Source organism: Aspergillus niger (assembly GCF_000002855.4).
Source record: "Aspergillus niger supercontig An06".
NCBI classification, from domain to species: domain Eukaryota; kingdom Fungi; phylum Ascomycota; class Eurotiomycetes; order Eurotiales; family Aspergillaceae; genus Aspergillus; species Aspergillus niger.
In genome coordinates this window covers 343,202-365,534 of record NT_166522.1, presented here as the reverse complement: position 1 = coordinate 365,534, position 22,333 = coordinate 343,202, and the positions used below count along the sequence as shown (strand labels likewise).

General features: G+C 50.4%; 9 protein-coding genes across 9 annotated transcripts; 4 read left to right on the top strand and 5 right to left on the bottom strand.

Annotated features, from left to right (window-relative positions):
* Positions 1–120: 120 nt before the first annotated feature.
* On the bottom strand, positions 121–2,160 carry An06g01480 (uncharacterized protein; the record flags this gene model as incomplete). Its single annotated transcript, XM_059748071.1, has 7 exons — positions 121–234; positions 269–356; positions 401–468; positions 568–636; positions 765–966; positions 1,082–1,565; positions 1,626–2,160. The coding sequence occupies 7 exons, from the start codon at positions 2,158–2,160 to the stop codon at positions 121–123; spliced, it is 1,560 nt and encodes a 519-aa protein (XP_059605286.1).
* Positions 2,161–2,470: 310 nt separating this feature from the next.
* On the top strand, positions 2,471–3,850 carry An06g01470 (uncharacterized protein; the record flags this gene model as incomplete). Its single annotated transcript, XM_001390932.1, has 1 exon — positions 2,471–3,850. The coding sequence occupies one exon, from the start codon at positions 2,471–2,473 to the stop codon at positions 3,848–3,850; it is 1,380 nt and encodes a 459-aa protein (XP_001390969.1).
* Positions 3,851–4,038: 188 nt separating this feature from the next.
* Positions 4,039–4,506, bottom strand: An06g01460 (uncharacterized protein; the record flags this gene model as incomplete). Its single annotated transcript, XM_001390931.3, has 2 exons — positions 4,039–4,371; positions 4,459–4,506. The coding sequence occupies 2 exons, from the start codon at positions 4,504–4,506 to the stop codon at positions 4,039–4,041; spliced, it is 381 nt and encodes a 126-aa protein (XP_001390968.3).
* A 1,287-nt stretch (positions 4,507–5,793) lies between these two features.
* On the bottom strand, positions 5,794–8,159 carry An06g01450 (uncharacterized protein; the record flags this gene model as incomplete). The annotated part of the gene is made up of 10 exons (XM_059748070.1): positions 5,794–5,862; positions 6,065–6,150; positions 6,257–6,376; positions 6,453–6,527; positions 6,578–6,982; positions 7,081–7,130; positions 7,301–7,567; positions 7,700–7,815; positions 7,861–7,938; positions 7,977–8,159. 10 exons carry the CDS (start codon positions 8,157–8,159, stop codon positions 5,794–5,796), a joined length of 1,449 nt encoding a protein of 482 aa, XP_059605285.1.
* A 28-nt stretch (positions 8,160–8,187) lies between these two features.
* On the top strand, positions 8,188–9,816 carry An06g01440 (uncharacterized protein; the record flags this gene model as incomplete). Its single annotated transcript, XM_059748069.1, has 7 exons — positions 8,188–8,575; positions 8,675–8,741; positions 8,929–9,022; positions 9,086–9,223; positions 9,303–9,354; positions 9,450–9,636; positions 9,732–9,816. The coding sequence occupies 7 exons, from the start codon at positions 8,188–8,190 to the stop codon at positions 9,814–9,816; spliced, it is 1,011 nt and encodes a 336-aa protein (XP_059605284.1).
* A 2,725-nt stretch (positions 9,817–12,541) lies between these two features.
* Positions 12,542–14,465, bottom strand: An06g01430 (uncharacterized protein; the record flags this gene model as incomplete). Its single annotated transcript, XM_001390928.3, has 3 exons — positions 12,542–13,248; positions 13,336–14,085; positions 14,459–14,465. 3 exons carry the CDS (start codon positions 14,463–14,465, stop codon positions 12,542–12,544), a joined length of 1,464 nt encoding a protein of 487 aa, XP_001390965.3.
* A 1,782-nt stretch (positions 14,466–16,247) lies between these two features.
* On the top strand, positions 16,248–17,822 carry An06g01420 (uncharacterized protein; the record flags this gene model as incomplete). Its single annotated transcript, XM_059748068.1, has 1 exon — positions 16,248–17,822. One exon carries the CDS (start codon positions 16,248–16,250, stop codon positions 17,820–17,822), a length of 1,575 nt encoding a protein of 524 aa, XP_059605283.1.
* Positions 17,823–18,014: 192 nt separating this feature from the next.
* On the top strand, positions 18,015–18,792 carry An06g01410 (hypothetical protein; the record flags this gene model as incomplete). Its single annotated transcript, XM_059748067.1, has 3 exons — positions 18,015–18,136; positions 18,348–18,603; positions 18,700–18,792. 3 exons carry the CDS (start codon positions 18,015–18,017, stop codon positions 18,790–18,792), a joined length of 471 nt encoding a protein of 156 aa, XP_059605282.1.
* A 938-nt stretch (positions 18,793–19,730) lies between these two features.
* Positions 19,731–22,310, bottom strand: An06g01400 (uncharacterized protein; the record flags this gene model as incomplete). Its single annotated transcript, XM_001390925.3, has 4 exons — positions 19,731–20,880; positions 20,943–21,280; positions 21,333–21,820; positions 21,875–22,310. Coding segments are annotated over 4 exons (2,412 nt in total), but the record flags the coding sequence as incomplete, so codon positions are not given.
* Between the last annotated feature and the right edge of the window lie 23 nt (positions 22,311–22,333).

Here is a 22,333-nt window from a genome sequence, read left to right as displayed (position 1 = left end):
CTTCTCCTTGTCTCCGCATGTGCCCATGATTTAACGTTCGTTTCTTCTATCACCTCTTCCGCCGGTTTTATTTTGGAAAGCATTTGTCATGGTGTTGATACCCTGCTCTGATGGCTGTTTTTACGTGGAAAACAAGAGATCCTGTGAGCAGAGTGCCGGATATGATCTTCCATGGATGATGTATGGATTGTAGGCAGCAGGAATGCCCGTCTTAAGGGGATTTTCCTTGCCAGTCTACAATTGCAATTGTTGTGTAAATAGCGTCTACCTTTCCTCTGGGCATAGATGAAATGAGTAACTCCACCTTGTTAGACTTGTACTTGAGTACCGCTTGATGCTGCGCCTGAATATGCGTACTATCAAACAAATTTTATAAACCTCACTCTCTCTAATATCATACAACCCCTGCCTAACGTTCACATCCACAAACAAATCTTCCCACTCGCCGTCCCTCCCGCAACCCAATTCCTACTCCGATGAAAGACAGCCACTGCCGGAACAGCCGTAATGCCCTCCCCGCCCAATTGTGCCAGCTGATCCCCCTCCCCACTATAGATATCCACAAACCGATTCATGTTTCCAATACAGAATCGCTGGATATGCGATTGCGGGTTCTGTTGCCACTGGGGGCGGAGACTATCACCAAACANCATTCCGTTAGCACCTCGCTTTTCTCGAGAAATAACCAGTACAAGAGACCAATCAGGAAGGGGTATACATACATAGTTACCCATCTCCCCGTCTGACAATTATGTCTAACGAACGGTATCAGGCCCCAACTCATCCTCCGAAACTGCATGCCCTACATCCCAGTTCGAAATCCCCTTCTTCTTCAGATCGTATATCTTGAGCGTGTCATCGTACGAAGACGTCGCGATTTGTCCTGCGCTGTTGAATGCTGCGTGCGAGACGGAGAGCCGGCTGTAGTGTTCTCCTACTGGGGTTGGCCCTTCATCTTTCTTACCCCTCTTAGGTTTCTGCAGCATACGCAAATCCCACAGACGCATTGAGCGGTCCAGACTCGCTGTTGCGAAATAGTGCGGTTGCGTGGGGTATAGTGAGAAACCGCCGATTTTCTTACTCGGAGAGTTGCCATGTGTTTACTGTTTCTGCTGTTGGGTCGGTGCGGATGTCGTGCCGGCCAAAGGCCCCGTCCAGCGTTGTCCAATACAGCACGTTGGGATCGTCGAGTGCCATGTCAATGCCGGAGATGGGCTCGTCCGAGGAGGTCGATTCCGGAGCGTATTTCTCCACGCTGGTGGACTTCTCGAGGTCCATGGCGCGGATTGAACTGTCGTAGCTGGCTGTGTACAGGGTCGTCGGTGTGCTGGGGTGGATGTGCATGCTGCTGATTGTCCGGGTGTGGGGTTTTACGGTGGTGAGGACGGGGTCCGGATCTTCGTCGTCGGATTCCTCGTCGTCCTCGGGTTTGATGGAGGTGGGCTTCTCTTGCGAGGCGTCGAGAATGCCTAGGTGGCCCATTTTGTCGCCGGCGAAGATGAGAGGTTTGGATTCTGTCGGGTGGAAAGTCATGGTGTAGACTCGTTCGGGGGTCAATTTAATGCCTGTTATGGAGGTTAGTTAGCCAATGGAAGATGGTAGTAGGGAAAGAAAGAGAGACATACGGTTAGGTTCCCACGCCTCCCAGAGCGTCAATCCATTCATCTCCTTCCTCAGCGCCTTCAGATCCTTATCCGTCGTCTTCTGGATCTCATCATCGCCAAACGTCCTCTGGTACGGTATCGCCACGCCCTTGGTAACTACATCTACTCCGATCAATCCATCCGCAGGCAACTTCTGCCCGTTCACCATAATATCACTGAACGAGAAGTTATCCGACTTGCGAACTCGTTTCGCGCGCTCCGCTTCCTGCCGCGCCTCGTACTCTTCTTCAGCTTTGCGCTTCGCGACTTCGCTTTCCGCCGCGATGCCCCTCAGCCGGGATGACATGCGCCGCGGCTGCGGCGTCTCCTCCTTGACTTTCTTCACAGGAGTCTTCTTTTTCGTCCGCGATTGATCCTTCGCTGCTGGTTTGGGCATCTTCGGCGGAAAAAGCCCAGAGGACTGCGCCTCCATGGTCAGCTTTTTGAGTAGCGCATCGCGTTCGGCGATGTTGGCTAGGCGCTGCTTTTCGAAATCGGAGATTTCGTCGTTGCCCATTTTGATTTCTTTCTCCCTTTTACAGAGGAGGGAGTTTCAAAGCAGAGAGTGTTGCTGATCTGCAATGAACTGCTGTATGGCGCAGATGGATGACTTTTGCTCACGCGGATCAGAGGCGCGTTCGGAGCGCCGCGTAGTCACGTGGCTCTAATTGATGGGAGAAACTGCGCCGAGCGGGAGATTCTCCGACGGACGGCTGGTTCAGCTTCACTTCGGCAGACCGGTCCACCAATTGTTGATCCGTGTGGAAAGGTTACCATACGTTTACAGTCTATTGATTCAGACTGTAGTTGGATATTGTCATAGTACAATGAGTGCCCGAATCTCCCGGTCCTGGTTGGCGCTCGCGGCTCGCAACTCGTCCGTCCCATTCCTGTACCAGACTCGCACCCTCACTGCCGCATACCTGTCCCCTCCAGTCCGTCACAGCCAGCAGCAGCAGCAGCACTACTCGACGTCCAGCGACGCCAACGAGCAGGAACATGAAGCAGCAACAGCAGAATCAGCACAAGATGACAAGCCCGCGCGTCCAACCCGGAGGAGCTTTCTACGGAAAAAAGCCGCGGCCGTCACGCAACAGCAGCAGCAACAAGCTCCCAGCAAATCAGCTCCGCAAAAGCCGGTGACCATGACCAGCACCGAGAAACAGATCTTCGGCAACCTTCTCGAGCAACTCGGCACTGAGCGCCGTCAGCAATCCCAGACTGAACCCACACCATCCACGCCGTCATCAACGGAACCCAAATCCACCCTCCGCGACGACGAAATGGACGAGATGGCCCAAATCTCCGCAATCTTCGACTCCGTCCTCCAAGACATGAAAGAAAAGCGCCAGCGCAGCGCAGCGCGCACCGAGCGGCAAGAAAGCGAACTCGCCGTGCGAGAAAAGAATACAGCCATCGAAGAAAAGCTCCAAACAGGCGAATACACCGACGACGAGCTAGCAGAGATGATATCCTCGAACCAGATTACCATGGACCGGGCCATCGAGGCCGTGATCATGCGCGAGTCCGTAAGCATCGAAGCGGCGCTCTGGGACGCGATTGATAACCGTCGCGGAGACACGGGTATCTGGGAGGTATGCAAGGAGCGGATCTTCAATATCCTTCGACACTTGGACGATGAAAAGAAGGGTTTATTGGGCATTAAGGACGAAGCCACCTCCTCGGAAGACAGCTCCCTCACTATCCCACCCATCGTCCCCACCGAACCCGTCGTCACAGAACTCTACCCCAAAATGCTCCTCGTCGCGTTCAAGCTCCTCAACCTGCATTATCCGGACTCTCATCTCATCAGCCAGTTCCGTGCGACGATTAAATCTATGGGCCGGGCGTCTGCGGTCCTGGGCGGGTCCACGGCTCTCTATAATGAGTTTATTTACTTCTATTGGCGTGGGTGTCATGATTTGCCCGGTGTAGTGTCGCTGCTTCGCGATATGGAGGTTACGGGCGTGGAGCCGAACCGTCGTACGTGCGGTTTATTGCATTCGATTAAGAATCAGAGGGATCATGATCTGAGGAATCATTGGCGGAAGGCCAAGGTGGAGGGGAAGCAGGGGAAGTCGAATCGCGAGCCGTGGTGGGATTTGGCGCCGAATCGGAAGGCAGTGAAGGAGTTGTTTGGGGATGAGGGGTGGGTTAAGAGATTGGAGGAGAGGGTGAAGGAGATTGAGAGGGCGAGGGATTATTAGACCCTTTGTATATACATGATGTTGTGAAGCAGGGGAAGTGGTCAGGTTGAATGAGATGTAAATATACAGTTGTATCAGCGGCAGCAAATACCGCAAGTAAACAAGCAAGCTAAAACGAAATAATGTTAATAATAGTACATACTACCACCCCATACTTTCCTTCCCATCACAGTCAATGTCGGTGCCAGTTACAGCTTCAACCCCCAACTCCTCCCCAATCCCACAGCAGTCGACCCCAAGAATCCCAAGCACTGTTTCACCCCGGACAACTTATCCTTCACAGCTCTTGCATCCGCCCACCGGCGACTCAGGAACTCCTCCGTATCACGCAGCCCCGCACTCGTATCCCGCGTCATCACAAACTCCGACGATGCATACACAGCCGCCACAGCCATGCGCTTCGAATACCACGATGCATCGACGGAAGCGTCGCCCGCTAGCGTGAGGATATCGTCCGAGAGAGCGTGCAGTTCGGATAACGAGAGAGGGATGTTTTCGCCAAGGGACATGATGGCTAGGGCCTATATTACCATGTTTATTAGCATCATACGGCATTCCTGATATATGGAACAGCTAGAGATAGATCAGGAAAGATAGGGGAAGCATACATCCTGCAACTTCTCCTTCACTTCAACATTCATGCGCAAGCGCTCCATAATCAGGACCTTGATCTTGTCGTCCACGGATAGAGGCTGGGATGATTGCAGCAGCGCATCATTCTCCACCTTGGAGCGGAGAAGACCCCCGTCGACTCGCCAGCCAGAATAGAATCAGGTCGAATTCGCCCCGCGGGAGAAGCTGCACCGAGACGTCGAGGAAGCCGGCATCCCGGGCTCCGAGGGTCAGGGCGTCGCGGGTGAAGCCGTGGGTCGGGACGTGGCGGAGAGCAGAGGAGAGGATGGTCGTTTGGGAATTGGAGTATTCGTGGGTCGGGGTGGGGTGGTGGATTGAGTGGTAGGGACGGATGCTAGGGGTCGTGGTGGTGCGGAGGCATGGTTGGTGCTGGATGGAGCGGAAGGTGGTGGTGGTGGGTTTGGTGGTGAGGAAAGATGTTGTTGTACGGATGGATGTGGTTGTGGTTGTTCGGGGCGCAGTGGTTGCAAGATACCTCCGGGAGAGGGTGAGAAGGGGTTGTGAGCGAGTCATGCTGGGTGAGTGGTTGTGGTTGCTGTTGGGGAGGAATTGAAGGTCGGAGATGGAGACGGAGATGGAAGTTGAATGGATGGCGGAGGATTTTCTAAGCGGTGGCCTGAGCGGAGAGCCAAGAGCTGCTTCTTCTGTTCTGGCGTCGGGATGTCTTTAGGAGTGGTACTTGTTTGGGGTCAATTCTTCGGACTGTATACCAGTTGTTTATGATCAACGATTTATTGTGTTTCATGGATAGAGGGGTCTGCAGTGTCAATTGATGGAAATGATTGGGGCTTGTGGTGGTTCAGATGTCTGATTCTGTCGGGGACGCTGAGACAGTGGCTGTCTTTAGTGCTACAGTGGATGNAGTTATGGCTGGGGGAATCAAAATGGGGAGTCACAATGAGAGCAACTTTGGGTTTAACAACCTAAGGTGGCTATTGGTTGATTACTGCATAGGTCTAAGTATGATCTAGTTGATAGGTATTTTGGAGTAATCGGGAAGTAAATGAAGGGCTGGAACAACTGCAGTGATGTGGATGCGGTGGTGGTGCCTGTGCCTGTTGATCATGACATTTCAGGCGGATTCCCCGCGATGATAGGCTGTCTGTGTCTGATGTTGATAGCAGCATCCATGGATACCAGCTAGTGACAGTCATTCTTACCAGTTCACTCACAAAAGGAGATCGATGGATGATGATCAATTAATGCCTCATTTACTCCCAACTGCCATCTCGGTCCCTTATGACTTCCCAACTACCCTTGATTTCCCCTTGATCCTTTTCATCTCATTCCTTCATTTCCTCTCCATTTATTCAGTGAACATCCCGACCGCTCGAGCCTCCATCCCTGCCGGCAGGTCGGAGTGAGTTGCTTATCCCCAGCTGCTCCTCAGTTCACACACTCTGGCCCCATCTCCCTCTCTTCCTCCCTCTCCTCACGACTATAACCTACTAGTGTGTTTGTTGCAGCTGGCACTACTTCGTACTAACTAGACTATCCCTTCCTATCCCCCCCCCCCCTCTTCCCCTTCGGATCTCCGATTTGTTCTGATAATTGTCTGCTTGCCTGGAAGGCGATCCAGACTGTCTTCCTGTCCCCCCATTTACCTTTTCTATCATCATCATCATCATCATCATCATCATCATCACTACTACCACTACTCCGTACTACTGCTTGATAACTAACGTATCATTTTCCTTCCACTTCCTCCTCTTTTCTTCATTTTGATCTTCTTACACCATCGAATCCAATATCATCAACATGGGTGGGTGATACTTTTCCTATAATGCAACTTCTCTTGTCCCCATGTCGGTTCCCCGGATTGTTTGTTTGTTCTCTCGTGATCCACCGTCAATGGCTTGTCCCGGTGGACATCCAGCCCACGTTTCCTTCTTGCTTCGATCCATAATCCATACTTGAGGGTGCCTCACATTCTTGTCCCGGTTGGGAATGACTTGTGATTGACTTCAACCCTGATGTGCCTTCCTTTCCCCCCCTCCCTTGTCTAGGCTGCACATACCGTATCTCTGAGCTCCCCTCAGACCCCCTCCCCCCTCACCATCATCATCACACACGGGTTCCCACTCCAGCAGGGACCTCCATCCTCGCTCACGGCGCCGGGCGGATGTGCCGAGTCAGAGCAGTGACCATCCAGCCCGACCATGCATCTCATTCCTCTTGCTGCGACAGCTACGCCAACCACATCCACGCTCAGTGGAGGGTGTCTGCGGATGCCCCCGGGGGGAAGGCCAATCACGCTGCGTGCTGCATGGTGTCCCGAACGGGCTGGCAGACAGACGGACTCGAACTGCTCTGCACTGGACGGATGGGATGGCATGGGATTGGATCTGACTTGACACACACACGGGCTGGAACAAGCACGACGGTGGTCTCTCTCCCTCAGCTGGTTTCTGGCCTTGGACCTTGTCTCATCGTTTCTTTTTCCTTTTCTCTCTTTTCCCCCCTCCCTCTCGCCCATCCCCTTCCCTGGCTGGCTGGCTGCTTCTTACACACACGCGCACACTACTACCACCTTAACTAAGTAGTACTTCCTCACCCTCTCACACACAGCCGCCCACACACACACACACACCACACACTTTCTTCTGTGTCTGACTTGACTTCCCTCCCCCCTCCCGCCGTCACCCTCCTTTATCTCTCGCGTCTCGCCTCCTCTCCATTCTTCTTTCTTCTACCTTAATTCCATCCTCTTTCCCGTTCCCATCCCAATCTTCCCCCTCTTTTTTTTCTTTCTTTCGTACTCTGGTAATATCCTTTCTACTGCTTTGTTCCCTCCCGACCGTGGATTCGGTGGCTTACCATCTAGGCTTAATCTTCAGCCGACGTCTATCGACCCTATCAAGTAAGTTTGCTTTCCGATCGGTTGGTGCGCTTGTAGCTCTTCTTGGAGAATGGATGCATCTAGCGCTGTTCTTGATTGATTTTGGAAAGAAAGGAGCTCTCTTTGTCATTGTTGCAGATAGCTGGATGGGGAAACAGTCGACAAGATCCATCTCAGCTGCAAATAGAGAGAGGGAGAGTGATGGGCGGTGCTCACGGCTCACGTTCGGGAATCCGTCATCCCCACTGTTTGCTGCCACTCCCGCAAGCTATCCACCCTCGTTCTTGATCTTCCACTCCGATCCTCATCTACTATCTGTCTACTTTGCTTGGGTGATTCTTTTAGTTGTTGATTGTTTATTGCCCCCATGGAAGAACTTTCGCTGTGCCCTCACTTGCATCTTGACTCTCTCTTCACTCTTCTCCCTGTCCTCTGCTGGTTCTGCTGGAATGGCTGGTCCGGTTGCCCGTGACTTCCCCAGGGTCCCCCCGGTCTGGCGTTTGGCGCTAAACCCGATTTGACACTCAAATCAGGTGACCGGCCCCGTGTCTGGCGCAGAAACCGGAACTCGGACCCAATCCAATCCAGTCCCGTGCATTCCTGCTCCTGCTCTTCCCTCTCACTGAACTCAACTCACTCTCCGTCCCAATTCACTCCCCCATCTCTCATTGCCATTCCCCATTGCCGATTCCCCCGTTTTCCTTTCCATCCAACCAAGCAGCTCGATTTCCCACCCACCCCCCCAGTTCCAGGGACCTTGCGCGCTGATCTCATCGAATCCACCATTGTCTCACTACCTCTTTGCCTTTCTTTAAATCTCCACTCCCTCTCTGCCATTCCCGCGCGCTCGCTCTCCTCCCGCCTCATGTCTCCGTCTGCCTTCGACGACACTGACCACGCACAGCGCGAGAGGTCTCGTTCTCCCCGTCGTCGTTCTCGTAGCCCTCGACGCAGCCGTCGCTCGTACTCTCCCCGCAGTCGCTCTCGCAGCCGTGACGACTATCGCCGCTCCGACCGTCGTTCTCGTTCGCCTATGAGTACGACCCAAGGCGCTCCCGGTGGTCATTCTGCTTCTGGTTACGGTGGGCGCGGCAGCTACCCACCTCCCCCCCGTTCGTTCGAAGATCGCGCAGTCGCCAAAGAACAAATGATGCAAGCCGTGCGCGAGTCGTCCCAGCAAGACCGTCGCGTCTATGTGGGCAACCTCTCCTACGATGTCAAGTGGCATCATCTGAAAGACTTTATGAGACAGGGTGAGCAGGGTCATATCGTGTTGCCGGGCGTGTGATAGCGTTTGTGCGGGTCTGGAATCTGTGGCTGACTTTGGAGGGGGACGTTCCGCGCTCGAACAGCTGGAGAAGTCATCTTTGCCGATGTCTTACTGCTTCCCAATGGAATGTCGAAGGTGGGCGCCAATGCGTAGTGTGGCTGGTTTCCTTTCCCTTTTTTGTGTTTCTGGATTTTTCTCTCCCCCGTTGGTTCGCTTGTTATGGACTGTTTGGGTTGACGGGCTGGGCCTGGCCGTCCGGGATACTGTAGGGATGCGGGTGAGTCGATTCCGTTGGTCTTTGATCGCCAGTATGTTGTTACTGACGGTGCGCAATAGGATTGTGGAATACGCGACCAGGGAACAAGCGCAAAATGCGGTAAACACCCTCAGCAACCAGAACTTGATGGGAAGACTCGTCTACGTCCGTGAGGTATAATCCACCCTTTTCCCTCCAGGTCACTGAAAACTTGATCGGTTCCTGACCAAAGCGCAGGATCGTGAGCCCGAGCCTCGTTTCACGGGAGGTCCCTCTCGTGGTGACTTCGGAGGTGGTGGTCGCGGCGGCTTCGGCGGCGGCTTCGGCGGGCCTGCCGGCGGCGGCGCTGGTGGCCGTCAGCTTTATGTCTCGAATGTTGGTTTACTCCCATCCATTATTGACATTTTGATATCGTGCTCGACCGGAATTAGGTATTGACGCTGGGGATGTTTAGCTTCCATTCAACGTTGGCTGGCAAGACTTGAAGGATCTTTTCCGCCAAGCTGGTAAGTATGGGACGGCAGAGCCTCTATTCAACCGCCATCTCTGCCTCCTCCCCATCGCAAGCTGTCTTCAGGACTAACATTGACTTCTCATTTAGCTCAGCAGGGTGCTGTGATCCGTGCCGATGTCCACACCGATGCCACTGGCCGTCCCAAGGGCTCTGGTATTGTCGCCTTCGAGTCCCCTGAGGATGCCCGGAATGCCATTCAGCAGTTCAACGGATACGACTGGCAAGGACGCCAGCTGGAGGTTCGTGAGGATCGCTTCGCTGGTGCCGGACCTGGGTTCGGTGGCCGTGGTGGTTTCGGCGGTCGTGGTGGCTTTGGTGGTGGCTTCGGCGGCCGCGGTGGCTTTGGTGGCCGTGGCGGTTTCGGCGGAGGCTTCCGTGGTGGTTATGGCGGTGCTCCTGGCGGTTTCGGCGGTGCTCCTGGTGGTTTCGAGGGCGTGCCCTCTGGACCTCCTAACCCGTTCACCGATTTCGCTACTTCTGGCGGCGACAAGAGCGCTGTCATTTACGTGCGCAACCTGCCTTGGTCGACTTGCAACGAGGATCTGGTGGATCTGTTCTCGACTATTGGCAAAGTCGATCGCGCGGAGATCCAGTACGAACCCAATGGTCGTTCCCGCGGCACTGGTGTGGTTCAGTTCGATAGTGCGGACACTGCGGAGACGGCTATCGGTAGGTCTTGTGATTTAATTAGCAAGGAAGACAGCTACTAACTGCACTACAGCTAAGTTCACCGGCTACCAGTATGGCGGTCGTCCCCTGGGCATTACGTTTGTCAAGTACATGAACGCCGGCCCAGGGCCTGGTGATGCGATGGATGGCACCGAGCCGACTGCTCCGATCACGCAGGATCAGATCATGTAACACTATCATATGATTTGCTTTTTTCTTCGGGAGGACATATCGAGGCCGAAAAAAGTTTGCGATGTAATACTCCGGATCGAGAAAAGGATGATCTGTTGGCGCGGGTTCGCGCATGCTGCATTTTGTTCCATACCAGGCACACCTTATGATTTGTTTTTCTTATTACTATCGGGCATTCTATTGTTGTTTCAATTCTCCGAAGATCTGGTCTGGCGGGGACACATCGGATGTTTTTCAAGCTGAAATTGCAAGCGGATGGCTTCTGGTGGATTTGTTCCTTTGCGTTTGGACGGTTGCCCTAGTGAAATTGCTGCACTGGAGGGTTTGACCCGCTTGATTGATTTGATGAGGTTCTGACTTGTAGACTTGTAATTGGTAGGCTAGCACGGATACCTTATATACCCGACTATACATAGTAGTGACTGTATTGGAGTTATCAGTTATGTTCACATGCTATCTGCAGTGTCTCTTTTGTCTCTTTCTCTAAAGCTTACTTGCTACTATTTCTGAAGATTATACACAACAAGCCATCTACTAAAAACTAGCATGTTGTTATGCTTACTCAATTCAATCTAGTTTGTCTCCAAGTACTATCCCTGTACCTTGGTACAGGAATTGAAGATATATATTCCTCTAGTACTTCCATCATTTATCTACTATATTCTCTCCGGGTCAGGACTCGCAATCGGATTCTACCCCATCGTGGCTCGCTCCCGACTCCGACATCATCCATCAGTACGATGATACTGTTTGAATAGCGGTATGCATAGGAGGAGGCTAGGACAAGGTATGCAGATAGTACGTAAGAAAATGAGATTGATGAGGCGGGATTTGATGCATGCACATGTTGTGGAGGAAAAGGGTAAGCAGCAAGCGTCTTCCTTATTAGATTAAATACTAATACCTGATTACTAGTTGAATTAGATATATCTTGCAGCTGTATCCTGAGCTTTGATAAAATCCTCGGAGATAATTCAGCCAGCGCTTGCAGGCTTATTTAATTGCTATACCATTCAGTAGTTACATATGTAGAAACACCAAGTTTGTAATAAATATACAACATTATTAAGTTGTTGCTTCTTAATACTAGTCTCGACATTGATCAATCAGGTAAAGCAGGCAGGTACTAGGTAGATAGACAAGATATGTGGAACTGAGACATCTAATCCCCAAATTTGTTAGATATTTACCATACAAGTCTGATAGATTAGCATATTACTGCTATTCTAGCACTGGGACCAATTCGTAGCAAGTTGCGAGTAGCGGGGGAAACACCGGCATGAGAGATTCGGCGTCCGATGCACCACCCGACGCCGCACACTTGTATGTATCCGCAGGGATCCCGGTTTTGAATGTTTTAAAGGCTTCTGGACGTTGGATGAGTACTAGTATAAGAACCATAATCATAACATATAACATATATCATATGAATATAGAAAGGTACTATTGGAATTCCAATTATATACAAGAAATATTCCCCATAGCACCTCTTTTGTAATGCCATTAATACTACTAACAAAGCTACTGTAGCCTGGCAGTTAGAGATACTAGCGGGGCTAGGCTTAAGCACTAAACTACTTTAAAAAAAAGGCCAAAACATCGAACTTCATGTTCGATATGCCCTAACCACCTGTGGGTGTCTGTATATCATCGGAGATGATATCCGGAGGAACTATGCAGATGCCAATGTGACTGGTCGAAGTAAGTCGCCAAGCACTGGGATTAACCACTTGAATGAATAGGATTGAGGATGAGTTGTCAATCATGTCATTGACACCTGGCTTAGTATCTGTGCATCAGCAGTCTATAGCTAATGGTTATACGGGTGGACTTTCGGAGATACAAGTAGATCAAAGAGATACGAGGTTATATGCCGATGGGCCCCCCATTGGATTTATTCAGCGCACTCTGCCGAAGCCCCATCGATTGATATGAATATTCTTGTTTCGGCTTGAGGGTTTCTCTATGCTGTCTATAAGTATTGCTGGAATAGTATTCAGGCTTTTCTTTGAGGGAGGTAATGCAGCTTTCCCAGCGAGTGTGGTTTATACTTAGGTCTGCAATGATTGCTCCAGGTCTACACTAAGTATGGTAAGAAAAGCCCGACAATTGACATCACATGGTATTCAGTTGTTAGAGAAAGAAAGCGATCGATGAATGGAAAAGCATGAATGACAAAGCCGATACACAGGCGGTAAAAGTGAAACGTTACAAATAAGAAGAAAGAGAGCAAAAGAAAAATCTCAAGCACAGTAGAATCTATATAGAGCCCCTATATCAATGACAAACACCCTCCGTCTAATCCCAGGCTAACCCCTTCATTCATCTTCAGCCCCTCGCAAGTATGTCCTCCTCAACTTCCGTGGCTTGTCTTCGCCATCGCTACCTTCTTCAACATTCTCCTCTTGGCTAACCTCCTCATTTTCCGCGGTATTGGCGTGACCCTGCGCGACATGGATGGGCCTATCATCGCCAGCAGCAGCCCATAGAGCCCGAGCTTTGGGCCCCTTGGGCGCCGTCAAAACTCTTGCGGTGATGATTTGGAGAGGAGGCCGAGATTGCCAACCATTGGTTGCTACAATGTCATGGTAGCTGTAGTGCGGGCGTGTCACGATTAGAACCCGAGTACCGTGGTGAGGCCTGAAGCCGACGAGAAGGATATGTGGATCCATTTTATTGGAATGACGATCAAATGTCAGAAGCTCAGGCAGTCGTTCGACCACAAGATTGCCAAATAATTCGCCTTGGAGACTGGTGAACTGATGGGCAGCTTCCTCTAGGACTTTGCGAGTTTCTTCTTCGCGTATGGCCTGCTCTTCCTCGCTCAATGAGCCTCGAAACAAGAGCTGGAATGGCTGGCTCGCTAGCAGCTCGTCTCCATAGGCCTTTAGGAGGACCTTGCGGCGTTCCAGTGTTGTATGAAGAAGTGGTGTGGGAGGGGCTTTGTTGTACCCCCATTCTGTGGCGCTGAGCATACATACGCTCACGAGGGTTGATTTCCACCAGGCTGCGTCTTTAGGCAATGCTACAGGAAGAAACCAAAGTCAGCGACATCGACTCCACAGTTCAGGGAGGAAAGAAAGAGGGAGGGCAGAGAGGTCTAGAAGCTTACTTTCTTTGAACCTCTCATAGACATAGTCGAGTCGTTTACAGAAGTTGTCGTCCCCTTCCTGGTCAGTAGCATCGATTTTGGCATCCACAAACCAGAAGGTAGAGGCGGCAAATTTGTCATGGATAAACTTGTTCATCATGGTTTCCATCAAAACAATCCCAATCTCAGCACGACCGCCAGGGGGGAGAGAGGAATATATACTGTCCCAGTCATCTTGGATGCAGAAACCATCCAAGCTTGCAATGATCATCCGTTTGTCATCATCGGAGAGACGGTACATAGGCTTGTTTTCACCCCATGACATGGCCCAGCCCTGGACCCGTAGAGCGAGCAGACCGAAGCCGTCGCGGACCATTTCCGGGCAGGATCGTATATGGGGCCGTGCTAGCATGCCCATCATGAAATGATGTTCCATTATGTCATGATACTCTTCCTGTTGACAGAGATACTCTCCACTGGGGTACACAGCTGCCCCCTTTCCCTTCTCTTCTATGTCCGTGCTAGTGCGCTTGGGCTGCTTTTGCTTTTTTCCGAGCAGTGACCATTGTGGCAATGGGTCAGGCGACTCAAGTAATTCAAGCAAGTCAAGTACCAAGAAGAGATAGTTGTGGGTTGATCTTGGGGGAGGGGAGGTAGGAAGAATGATTGGGGAAAGGGTGGATAAGGAGAAGGAGAAGGAAGGAAATTGGGAAACTGCAGTAAACTGAGGGAAACTGAGCATCATCAGAGGGAAAAGGTTCGGCCGAAAGTCTATTTCTTCATTCATTCATTCATTCATTCTTTCCTTTCGTTTTCAAGCTGCTTTGCTGCTTGCTCATTGGCCCTTAGGGCTGCCCGGCTCTTTGTGTGAGGCCAGAGTCTAGCCGCCTGAAGGTCTCGGCCGCGACTAAAGCTCCTTAGATATCATTCCTCACTTAAGTAGCAGATCAGTTAAGACAGGGGATCTACCGGTAACTCGAACATTTCAACAACATCAGCTACACCGATAGCCGTGTTGAGAATGATATAGGCTTGGTTCGCTTGGAGCGTTGCCCTCGAGAAAGGACTTGTAATCTCCAGTATGTCAGATATGCCGGCTGGAACATGAGAAAACGCACAAAGCTGGGTGGTTCTAATGACTTACTAGACATGCTGTTTAGGTCCGCATAGATATGACAAGAATGCATTTGGTAGCCAACAGAGTATAGTTGGATTTAGATATATGGATAGTAATGTCCTTAATATGCAAAGGGTAACTGAACCACGAGAGACTTAAATGTGTATTTCTACAAGGCTTGAACGGCTCATAACGCTTCATCCCCTCCAATCATCCAGCATGGCCAGACAGCTAGCTCAGGATGCATATACAGGGATATTGGGGCAATAACCTGACACGGAATAGCATGTACAGCATTAATTATGAAGGCTGCCACTCGTAGGGCATTATCGCAGCCCAGCAGTGCACATGCCTTCTGTGTTCTTTGTTAACGCAGCCTAGTATGTGATAACCACAGAGAAGTAAACAAATAGAATCTGCGCGCTCCTCGCCCAGGCTTGGGACGCTGGATATTATTCTCCTGCCTTTTGCATAAGGTTGCGTATTTCGAATTGTTCACATTACTCCACCAGTCAGTTTACACTATGATAAACCAGTAATACACCCAGAAAGAATATCTTTTTCTGCTCGTCCCAATCCGTAACTGTAGCCTGGTCTCATTTTCTCATGATTCTCTTGTTCTCAATAAGACCTAAATTCGACTTAGCCGCATCTCAGCCGTCTTAATCTGGGCACATCCCCCTTCTACACCGGCCAAGATGCATCTCCTGGTCAAGAGCTAACTTATTCCAAGCGCTTCGTATAAAGTACGAGTGGATATAGGATGAGATTCTATGATGATGTTTTTGTGATCTATAGTACAACTTGTAGAGTTACTATTACACTGGACCGGATTTCTATTAATAAAGCATCCCGAATGACTGACAGTGCCCGTGCGCCAAGTCAGCAGGTGCAATGATTTGATTGTCATCGTTCGCTAAAGCCTTTCGACGTCTCATTGGATAAGAATATGTTTAGGCTGGCATCATACGCCCTCCAAGGTCGTTAAGTCATCCGGCCCAAAATACATTAGGTGTCGGACTCTTGTGTCTTCCCCTCCTTCTACAGCCGTGCCCCGACCTCATATCAAGATACATTCACTCAAAGTGTTCATACCACCAAAGGATTTGATTCCAATCCCTCTCTTGTGCTGTGTATCTCTCCACAAGAATAATCTACTAAAATACAGTACGTCATCTAGATTAGATACGCTTCTTGCCTATGCTGACGACACGCTTCGCTCACCTTTAAGAGACGAGAGCTACAGTACTCAAGCTGAGCTTTAAACATATTCAGACCCATTATTCTCTTTCCTGTTATACAACGAGTATTCTGTGCGTCAAACGTCGGCAGCAGATATACTCTCCTGATTGACACATATACGTCGTCCATTGATAAAGATCATCACCGATCCATATTTAAACATGCAAGATTGTGAAGTCTGCCGCTGCAGGAATACTGATATGGCTCTTATTGGCTGGCCTTTTTTCCTTGAGAAAGCTTGAAGCTGGATTTTCGAAAGGCTGTGAATGGTGTGATTTTCTTTAGGAATTGTGCCAGCCTCTATGAAGATAAATGGGCCCATTTACCGCGAGATAATACCAATCAGGTTTATTATAAAGTGAGCCGGATGCTTTTTTCAGACACCCAGGAAGCTGAGCTTTCGTTGAATTGGCCGTCTCCTATCAATACAGCTGAATCTTCAACATATTTCGAGCCTACAAAACCTGTAATTGACAGCATTCGTCTTGAATTTGAAGTTCAAGATTATCTACGCCATGTCAGTTTCCCTTTCTATGAAATAGAAGCACTATGCTGATGTACAACAGGTACCCTTATGGTTACCCTTGAAGATAACCCAAGTGCGAACACTTGGTGCCACGACTCTGCTGCGCCCCAATGCTTTGCTCTGATAGAATCGTGGATTAAGAGATGCGAAAGCGACCACCCTGAATGCAAAGGCATGCGTGAAAATTCTTTGGTCAACCCTAAAAGGCTTTTACAGATATCCAGTACGCTGGAAGAGTCGTGTGTCCACTTGGTTCAAGTCGAGAAATCCGATTCACCTAGATATACAGCGCTAAGCCATTGTTGGGGAAACACTCTTGGCTTTAAAACAACCAGACAGAATCTTGAGGCACACACAACTGAAGGTATCATGATTTCGAAACTTCCGCGAACCTATCAACATGCAATTGATATATCTAAGAGAATTGGCTGTCAGTATGTCTGGATCGATTCTATCTGCATCGTTCAGGATAGCAAGGAGGAGTGGGAGTTAGCTTGTGAGACCATGGGGCATATTTACGGTAACGCACATGTTGTGATCGGAGCTACACATGCGCCAAATGACAGTGCCGGTATATATACGGATAGGAAGAATAAGGTGGCCTATCTTGAAAACCGTGGGAAACGAGTTCCTATTCTTGTGAGGGAGAAAATAAGGCATGATGTTTGGCAAAACGATGAACCCTCGTGGCAGGCTTGGAACGACCAGAGTATGCCACTCTTTGGCCGTGCTTGGGCTTTTCAAGAACGCCTTCTCGCTAGAAGAATAATACATTACACCCAAGAGGAGATAGTCTGGGAATGCATATCCGACTCCTGGTGCGAATGCGGGAGACTGGGCACTGATCGATATCCAAGAGAAAGATTTCCTCAATTGAACAATTTCAAAACGAGATACGCCCAGGTCATAAAGTATGGCAGTGATATGGATCGTTTTGGGTTATGGCTTTCGGTGATCGATCAATACCAAGCACGAGGAATCACACACCCTAAAGATCGCCTCCCTGCACTTGAAGCTATCGCAGAGCAAGTTAACCGGGATGACCTGATGGGTTTATATGTTGCTGGTATGTGGGTGGATTGGCTAGTGGGCTCACTTTTGTGGCGGGCAGACGCAAATAGCTCGAAGGTGGCCAAAAAGGACGAAAGTCACAAGAGGCCCAATCCTTCTAGTGCTCCAACATGGTCGTGGCTTTCCGTGGAGGGGCCTATCAGCACCTGGGGGAGAAACTCTCAATCGGATATCAAATTGGTGAACATCGAATATACGTTAGCCGGTGATAATATATATGGGCCCTATAACACAGCAAAGCTTGAACTTGAGGGCCAGATGATTGGAGTCATGATACATGCTATGGCCTCCCAGCTATACATCGTTCGGTCATGCCAGAGTCCGGAGAAAGCACATTTTCTACCTGACACCAACCCTTTCGAAATAAATCCAAACAAGCTCATCGAGACGGAGTTTTACGCTTTGAAGCATAGCAGATCCCCGTCGGTATTGTGGAATTGTCTGATCTTGACAGTAAGTGCCGGGGGAAAGGAGTTTCGGAGTGTTGGAATAGCCGAGGTTGGCCTGGGTTGGTTCTCAGATGTTTCACGGAAAAGAATAACAATAGTATGACCGAGAAGTAAAGATATGACTATCTGGTGGAGCAGCAATACAGTCGTCCATCTTTAGGTAGCCATATCGAACTAAGTTAGGGAGACAAGGCAGTAATCGTTCGAAACATGTGACATAGTAGTATTCGATAGAGCCTAGTAAAAATCCACTATTAGGAAAGACCAATGACTTGCGGTTAACCTCCGTACTAGAATGTGCAGACATTGCTCTCAAAGCGATGCGATAATAAGACCGGATATTTGGCTTCCCGGTGCGCCTCCTATGTATACAGTGCCATGCGCGGCAGTAGCTAGTCTTGGCCTTACGAACTTCCGGTAGAAAGAGCACGCATTTTTCAGATCTTGAATTAGCTTCAATGAGGGCAGCTTGATTTTCTTTTCTGCGTTGGTCCCTCTTTTCCTTTAGTTGTTTCAAGGTAGGAACAATTACTTGAGGCTGCAGTTTTGGCTCGATAAAATTGTTTGATTCTATCATCGAGATCTTAAAAATGAGTATCAGCGTAACTGCAGTGGTATATATCGACAGGGGATTTGGGAGATTTAGGTCAGGGTGGACTAGGATATATCCCGTGTGGACTAGACTCTTGCTTTTCACTCGTCAGTCATCCCGAATACATGCTGCTTCTTCTTGTGTGGCTGACACGAACATCATCATCATCATCATCATCATCAATATCATGTTAGCTCTGCCAGCCGTCGTTGAACGTGCCAAGATCCCCGCAGCAATACCGTTCGATCCGGTTGATTATGCCCAAAGGAGGGTCCATGAGTACTCCCTGAAAGTATTCTAGTCCAACCATCTGGGATCGCCCTTATTCATCCACTATCAGCAGTAAGTCCGCAGTACCTTATGCGCAACACTACTACTAAGTAGTTAGGTTGATATGTTCTTGCCTGGGAAGCTGTATTTTTATTGCACAGATGTATTTGTGAAGGGTCAAATGGTCACTGGGGAAATCACTTGTAGTTAAGTAAGTTGGCGCCGTTAGATTGAGAGGATTGATGGTTCGGGCTGTATACTATCAAAAGGAAGGCGCTACTGCCACACCAGCCAACGCCCGCCGCCTACCACGCCTAAAACCAGCAGAATCCATACCGCCTTTTTAACAAACGCAGTTATCGCCTGAGGCCTATTAATATGCCTGAGGTGACCATTGTTGGCCCCAGGTAGAAGCTGGAATACAAGAGCAGGTGGTAGTCAGTAGCGCCTCCCTATTTAGCTTCCCAAATGGCATGTTGTGAATTCAGTTCAGTTCATTCGCAAGCTATATAGATAGATATCCAAAGTCCTGCTCAAAGACAAACGATCCGTGTGTTTGTTTGCATGCATCCATCCGAGGATTCAAACTCCCGACGACCAGACCAGGTTCAAAACAAGCAAAGCAGCAAGCATGCCAAGTATCAGACGCAGAAAGAAAGCTTAGATCAACCAGCTGAAGCAGAAATAAGGTGAAGAATTGAAGAAGTTCAAATGGTCGGGGAATATTGTACAGAGAATTGAAGAAACCAAGCATCGCAAACGGTGCATAAGTGCAAGAAATAAAGAAAGAAACAAGTCCCCAGCCAGTTATCCAGAATTGTACCAAACGCCTTGATCATCCAGCCGTCCATCCGGTCCGTCCATCCATCGACCGATTACCACCACCTGTCACATTGCAACGCCGATAAAGTGATATGTCAAAAACGTTAGGGGCGCAGCGTAGTAGGCTCATTGCCTGACTTCAGCGCTCCCGGTTTTGGAAGTGAGTGGTCGTCCTTCTGATGTGACAGAAGGTCACCACATCCACATATGCATGCGTGAGAATAATGTACATAGGAAAGGAACAAAGGAAATCAACAAAGAAAAATGGTTAACATAGGAAATCAGCAACAGTGCGCCTCTTGTAGCACGCAAGAGCACGGTTGTTGCTTACGCAGCCATACCGGTGGGAGGATAATGGCCTGGAATCTGCAGTTCAAGCGTCGAAACACTATTCTTAGACTGCGGTGGAGGACGCCTGAGGCTTCCGGTTTGCGAGGCAGCCGCCGGATCGGTTGTGACAGGTCCAGTCAGTGGCGTCCGCAATGAGCCGTCGACCGAAGCCGCCGATTGCTGCTTCGTAATGCCCACACCGTCGCCCACCAGGCCGTCATCTTGAGCGTCGGATTCTTCCCGTTCATCAATCGACGTCGGCACGGTGGTATGAGTGTAGTCGGTTACATTCGTCGTGGTTGGTGCGGTTGATGTGCTCTCGCCGCGCTCCCTCTGGCGGGTCAAAGAAGGGTCGCGAGAGTTTGTGGACCCAAGCCCCGCCACATATATATTGGTGGTACTCCCTCGATCAGATCCGACTCTTTCCCGGTTGTCATTCATGTTCTGGGTGTGTTGGCCAAGCTGTCTCTGTCGACCGCCGTCTGACGTGCCCATCCAGCTGCCATAGTAGCTATCGTGTCTCTCCACTGGAGCTGCTGCTGCAGCGCTGCCCGCACGGTTCTGGCCCATTTCTACATCATTGCTGAAAGAGTCCCGACCGTCAGGTAAGGAGCCGGCTGCGGCCAGAAGATCTCTCTCGCCAGAGCTCTCTCCACTAGAGGGCGACAGTGGAGCCTCCAAATGGCGGTCTATTTGCACGTCACTGGGGAAACGCCCGCCCGGTTCGCGAGGCTGAGACGTCGGGCGTTCCTGGTGCAAGACTGCTGACTCTGCAGAGTACGGTGTGCGGTCTGCTTCGTCTTCATCCATCCCATCACTGCTGTTCCGCCAACTCATGCCACTCACAGTTCGGATATGCTGCCTCACATATGCATTCCGAGCCTCGCCTGTCTTCGAGATGAGGCTCTCGATGTCTTCATACCAGGCCATCATCGTATCGTGCGATTCCGCACGGAAGACCCAAGAATGACCCCGGTGCATTGTCCCGGTTTGTCGCCCCTTGAGCATGAATTTGTGCGATGTCGAGTCTGGCTGCGAATGCGACCCCAGCTTCTGCTCGGGAAGGTTCAATGACATCACCGGTTGTTGCCATGCGACTCGATCGGCAGATTTAAATTCGTGAAGATGAGTAGGAGACAGAACATACCTACTCCAAGTCAGCCAAAATATTCTAGGATACATGGGACCTTCATCCCGAGTGATACTCACCAGCCGGGTGTATAGCTCTTGAGGTACTTGCTTTTGCGCTCCAACATTCCGGACCGGACCTCCACTGCCGCGGGATGATCCCTACCCGGGTATGTGATATTCTCCACATCGCGAAGAGGAACGCGCGGATCGACCAGTTCATCCGTGTTCGCGATGAAAGAGTTCCACTCGTGATCGTGAGGCATGGAGATCGGCCCCGCGCGGAGTTTCTCGACGGTGTCGTATGTCTCGTCTGCCTCACGCTTGAGTATGCTGGCATATGCGTTATATGCTTTTTGAATCTCGCCTACAACGATGGATTCGAGCTCACGACCAGAATGTTCCAGATTCAAGAAGGCCTAGAAAAGGTTAGTACTCTGCCTCTCACAAATTGGCTAATGAAGCACATACTCGGTGCAGGTAGTTTTCCTCCTCGATTTGCTTCTCAATTTGCCTGTCTACGCCCAGTCGAACAATAAAAGGATCGCCTCTGCCGGAGGTTGCGGAAGGGTCGGTGTCAACCAGACCCAGCGCCTCGTGCAAATGTCGGACCGTCTTGCGGGTGGCGTCGACTTCCTTTTCCACGGAGTTGCGGAAATCACCAGAGAGACCCCGGATTTCCTTGATCTTCTTTTGCAGATCGTTTCGCAGGCCCATGAGCTGGTTCACGACTTCGCTTTCCACCTCCGCGGCTTTGTTCGCTTCCAGGTATCCTTGTCGGTGAAAATCGCGCAAAATCTCGGTCGCATCGGACAGACCTCCAGACTTGAGGAACGTAGGCGGAAGCGATGTGTTTTGCATAATGTTGGATGCTGACAGGAACAATTTCGATCGGGTTTCGTAGGACTTCTGGACCTCTTTGAAGAAGATAATGAGGTCCTTCAGGACCTTGCGCCATGCTACCTTGAATTAGCATACCAGAGACCCAAACCAGTGACAACAAGTTGACATACATTGAAAGCGATTTGCCAGGACCTCAGTCGGGCTTCCATTCGTGGGAATAGGAACATAAAAGGCGCTGTTCGGATCTTCGCCATCGGCGCCATACTTTTCTTTGTCGCCCAAAACCAGACTCCGTACGCTACCCGCGCGCAAGCTGCGCTTGCTACCGCTGCGGCGCATACTGCCCCTCTTGCTGAGGGACGCTTTCTTCTTCAATGTACTGGTCCGCGTCGGGGTCGCGGAACGGGTCTGTGACATTTGGGAAGCAGATCGCTGCATGCCGGATGGTCCGTCCACAACAACCGAGTCACGCTGACTGGCGACATCGAATTCCTCGTGGAAGCGGCCGTTAAACGGGTGGGAGGTTGGTGCCTCAGGGTTGGCGCCGTGCGCAAGGTAACCGGAGGTGCTGGCGACGATCGAATTCGGTCGGGAGCTGGAGCGTGTGCTGTAACCGCGATTCAACAGCA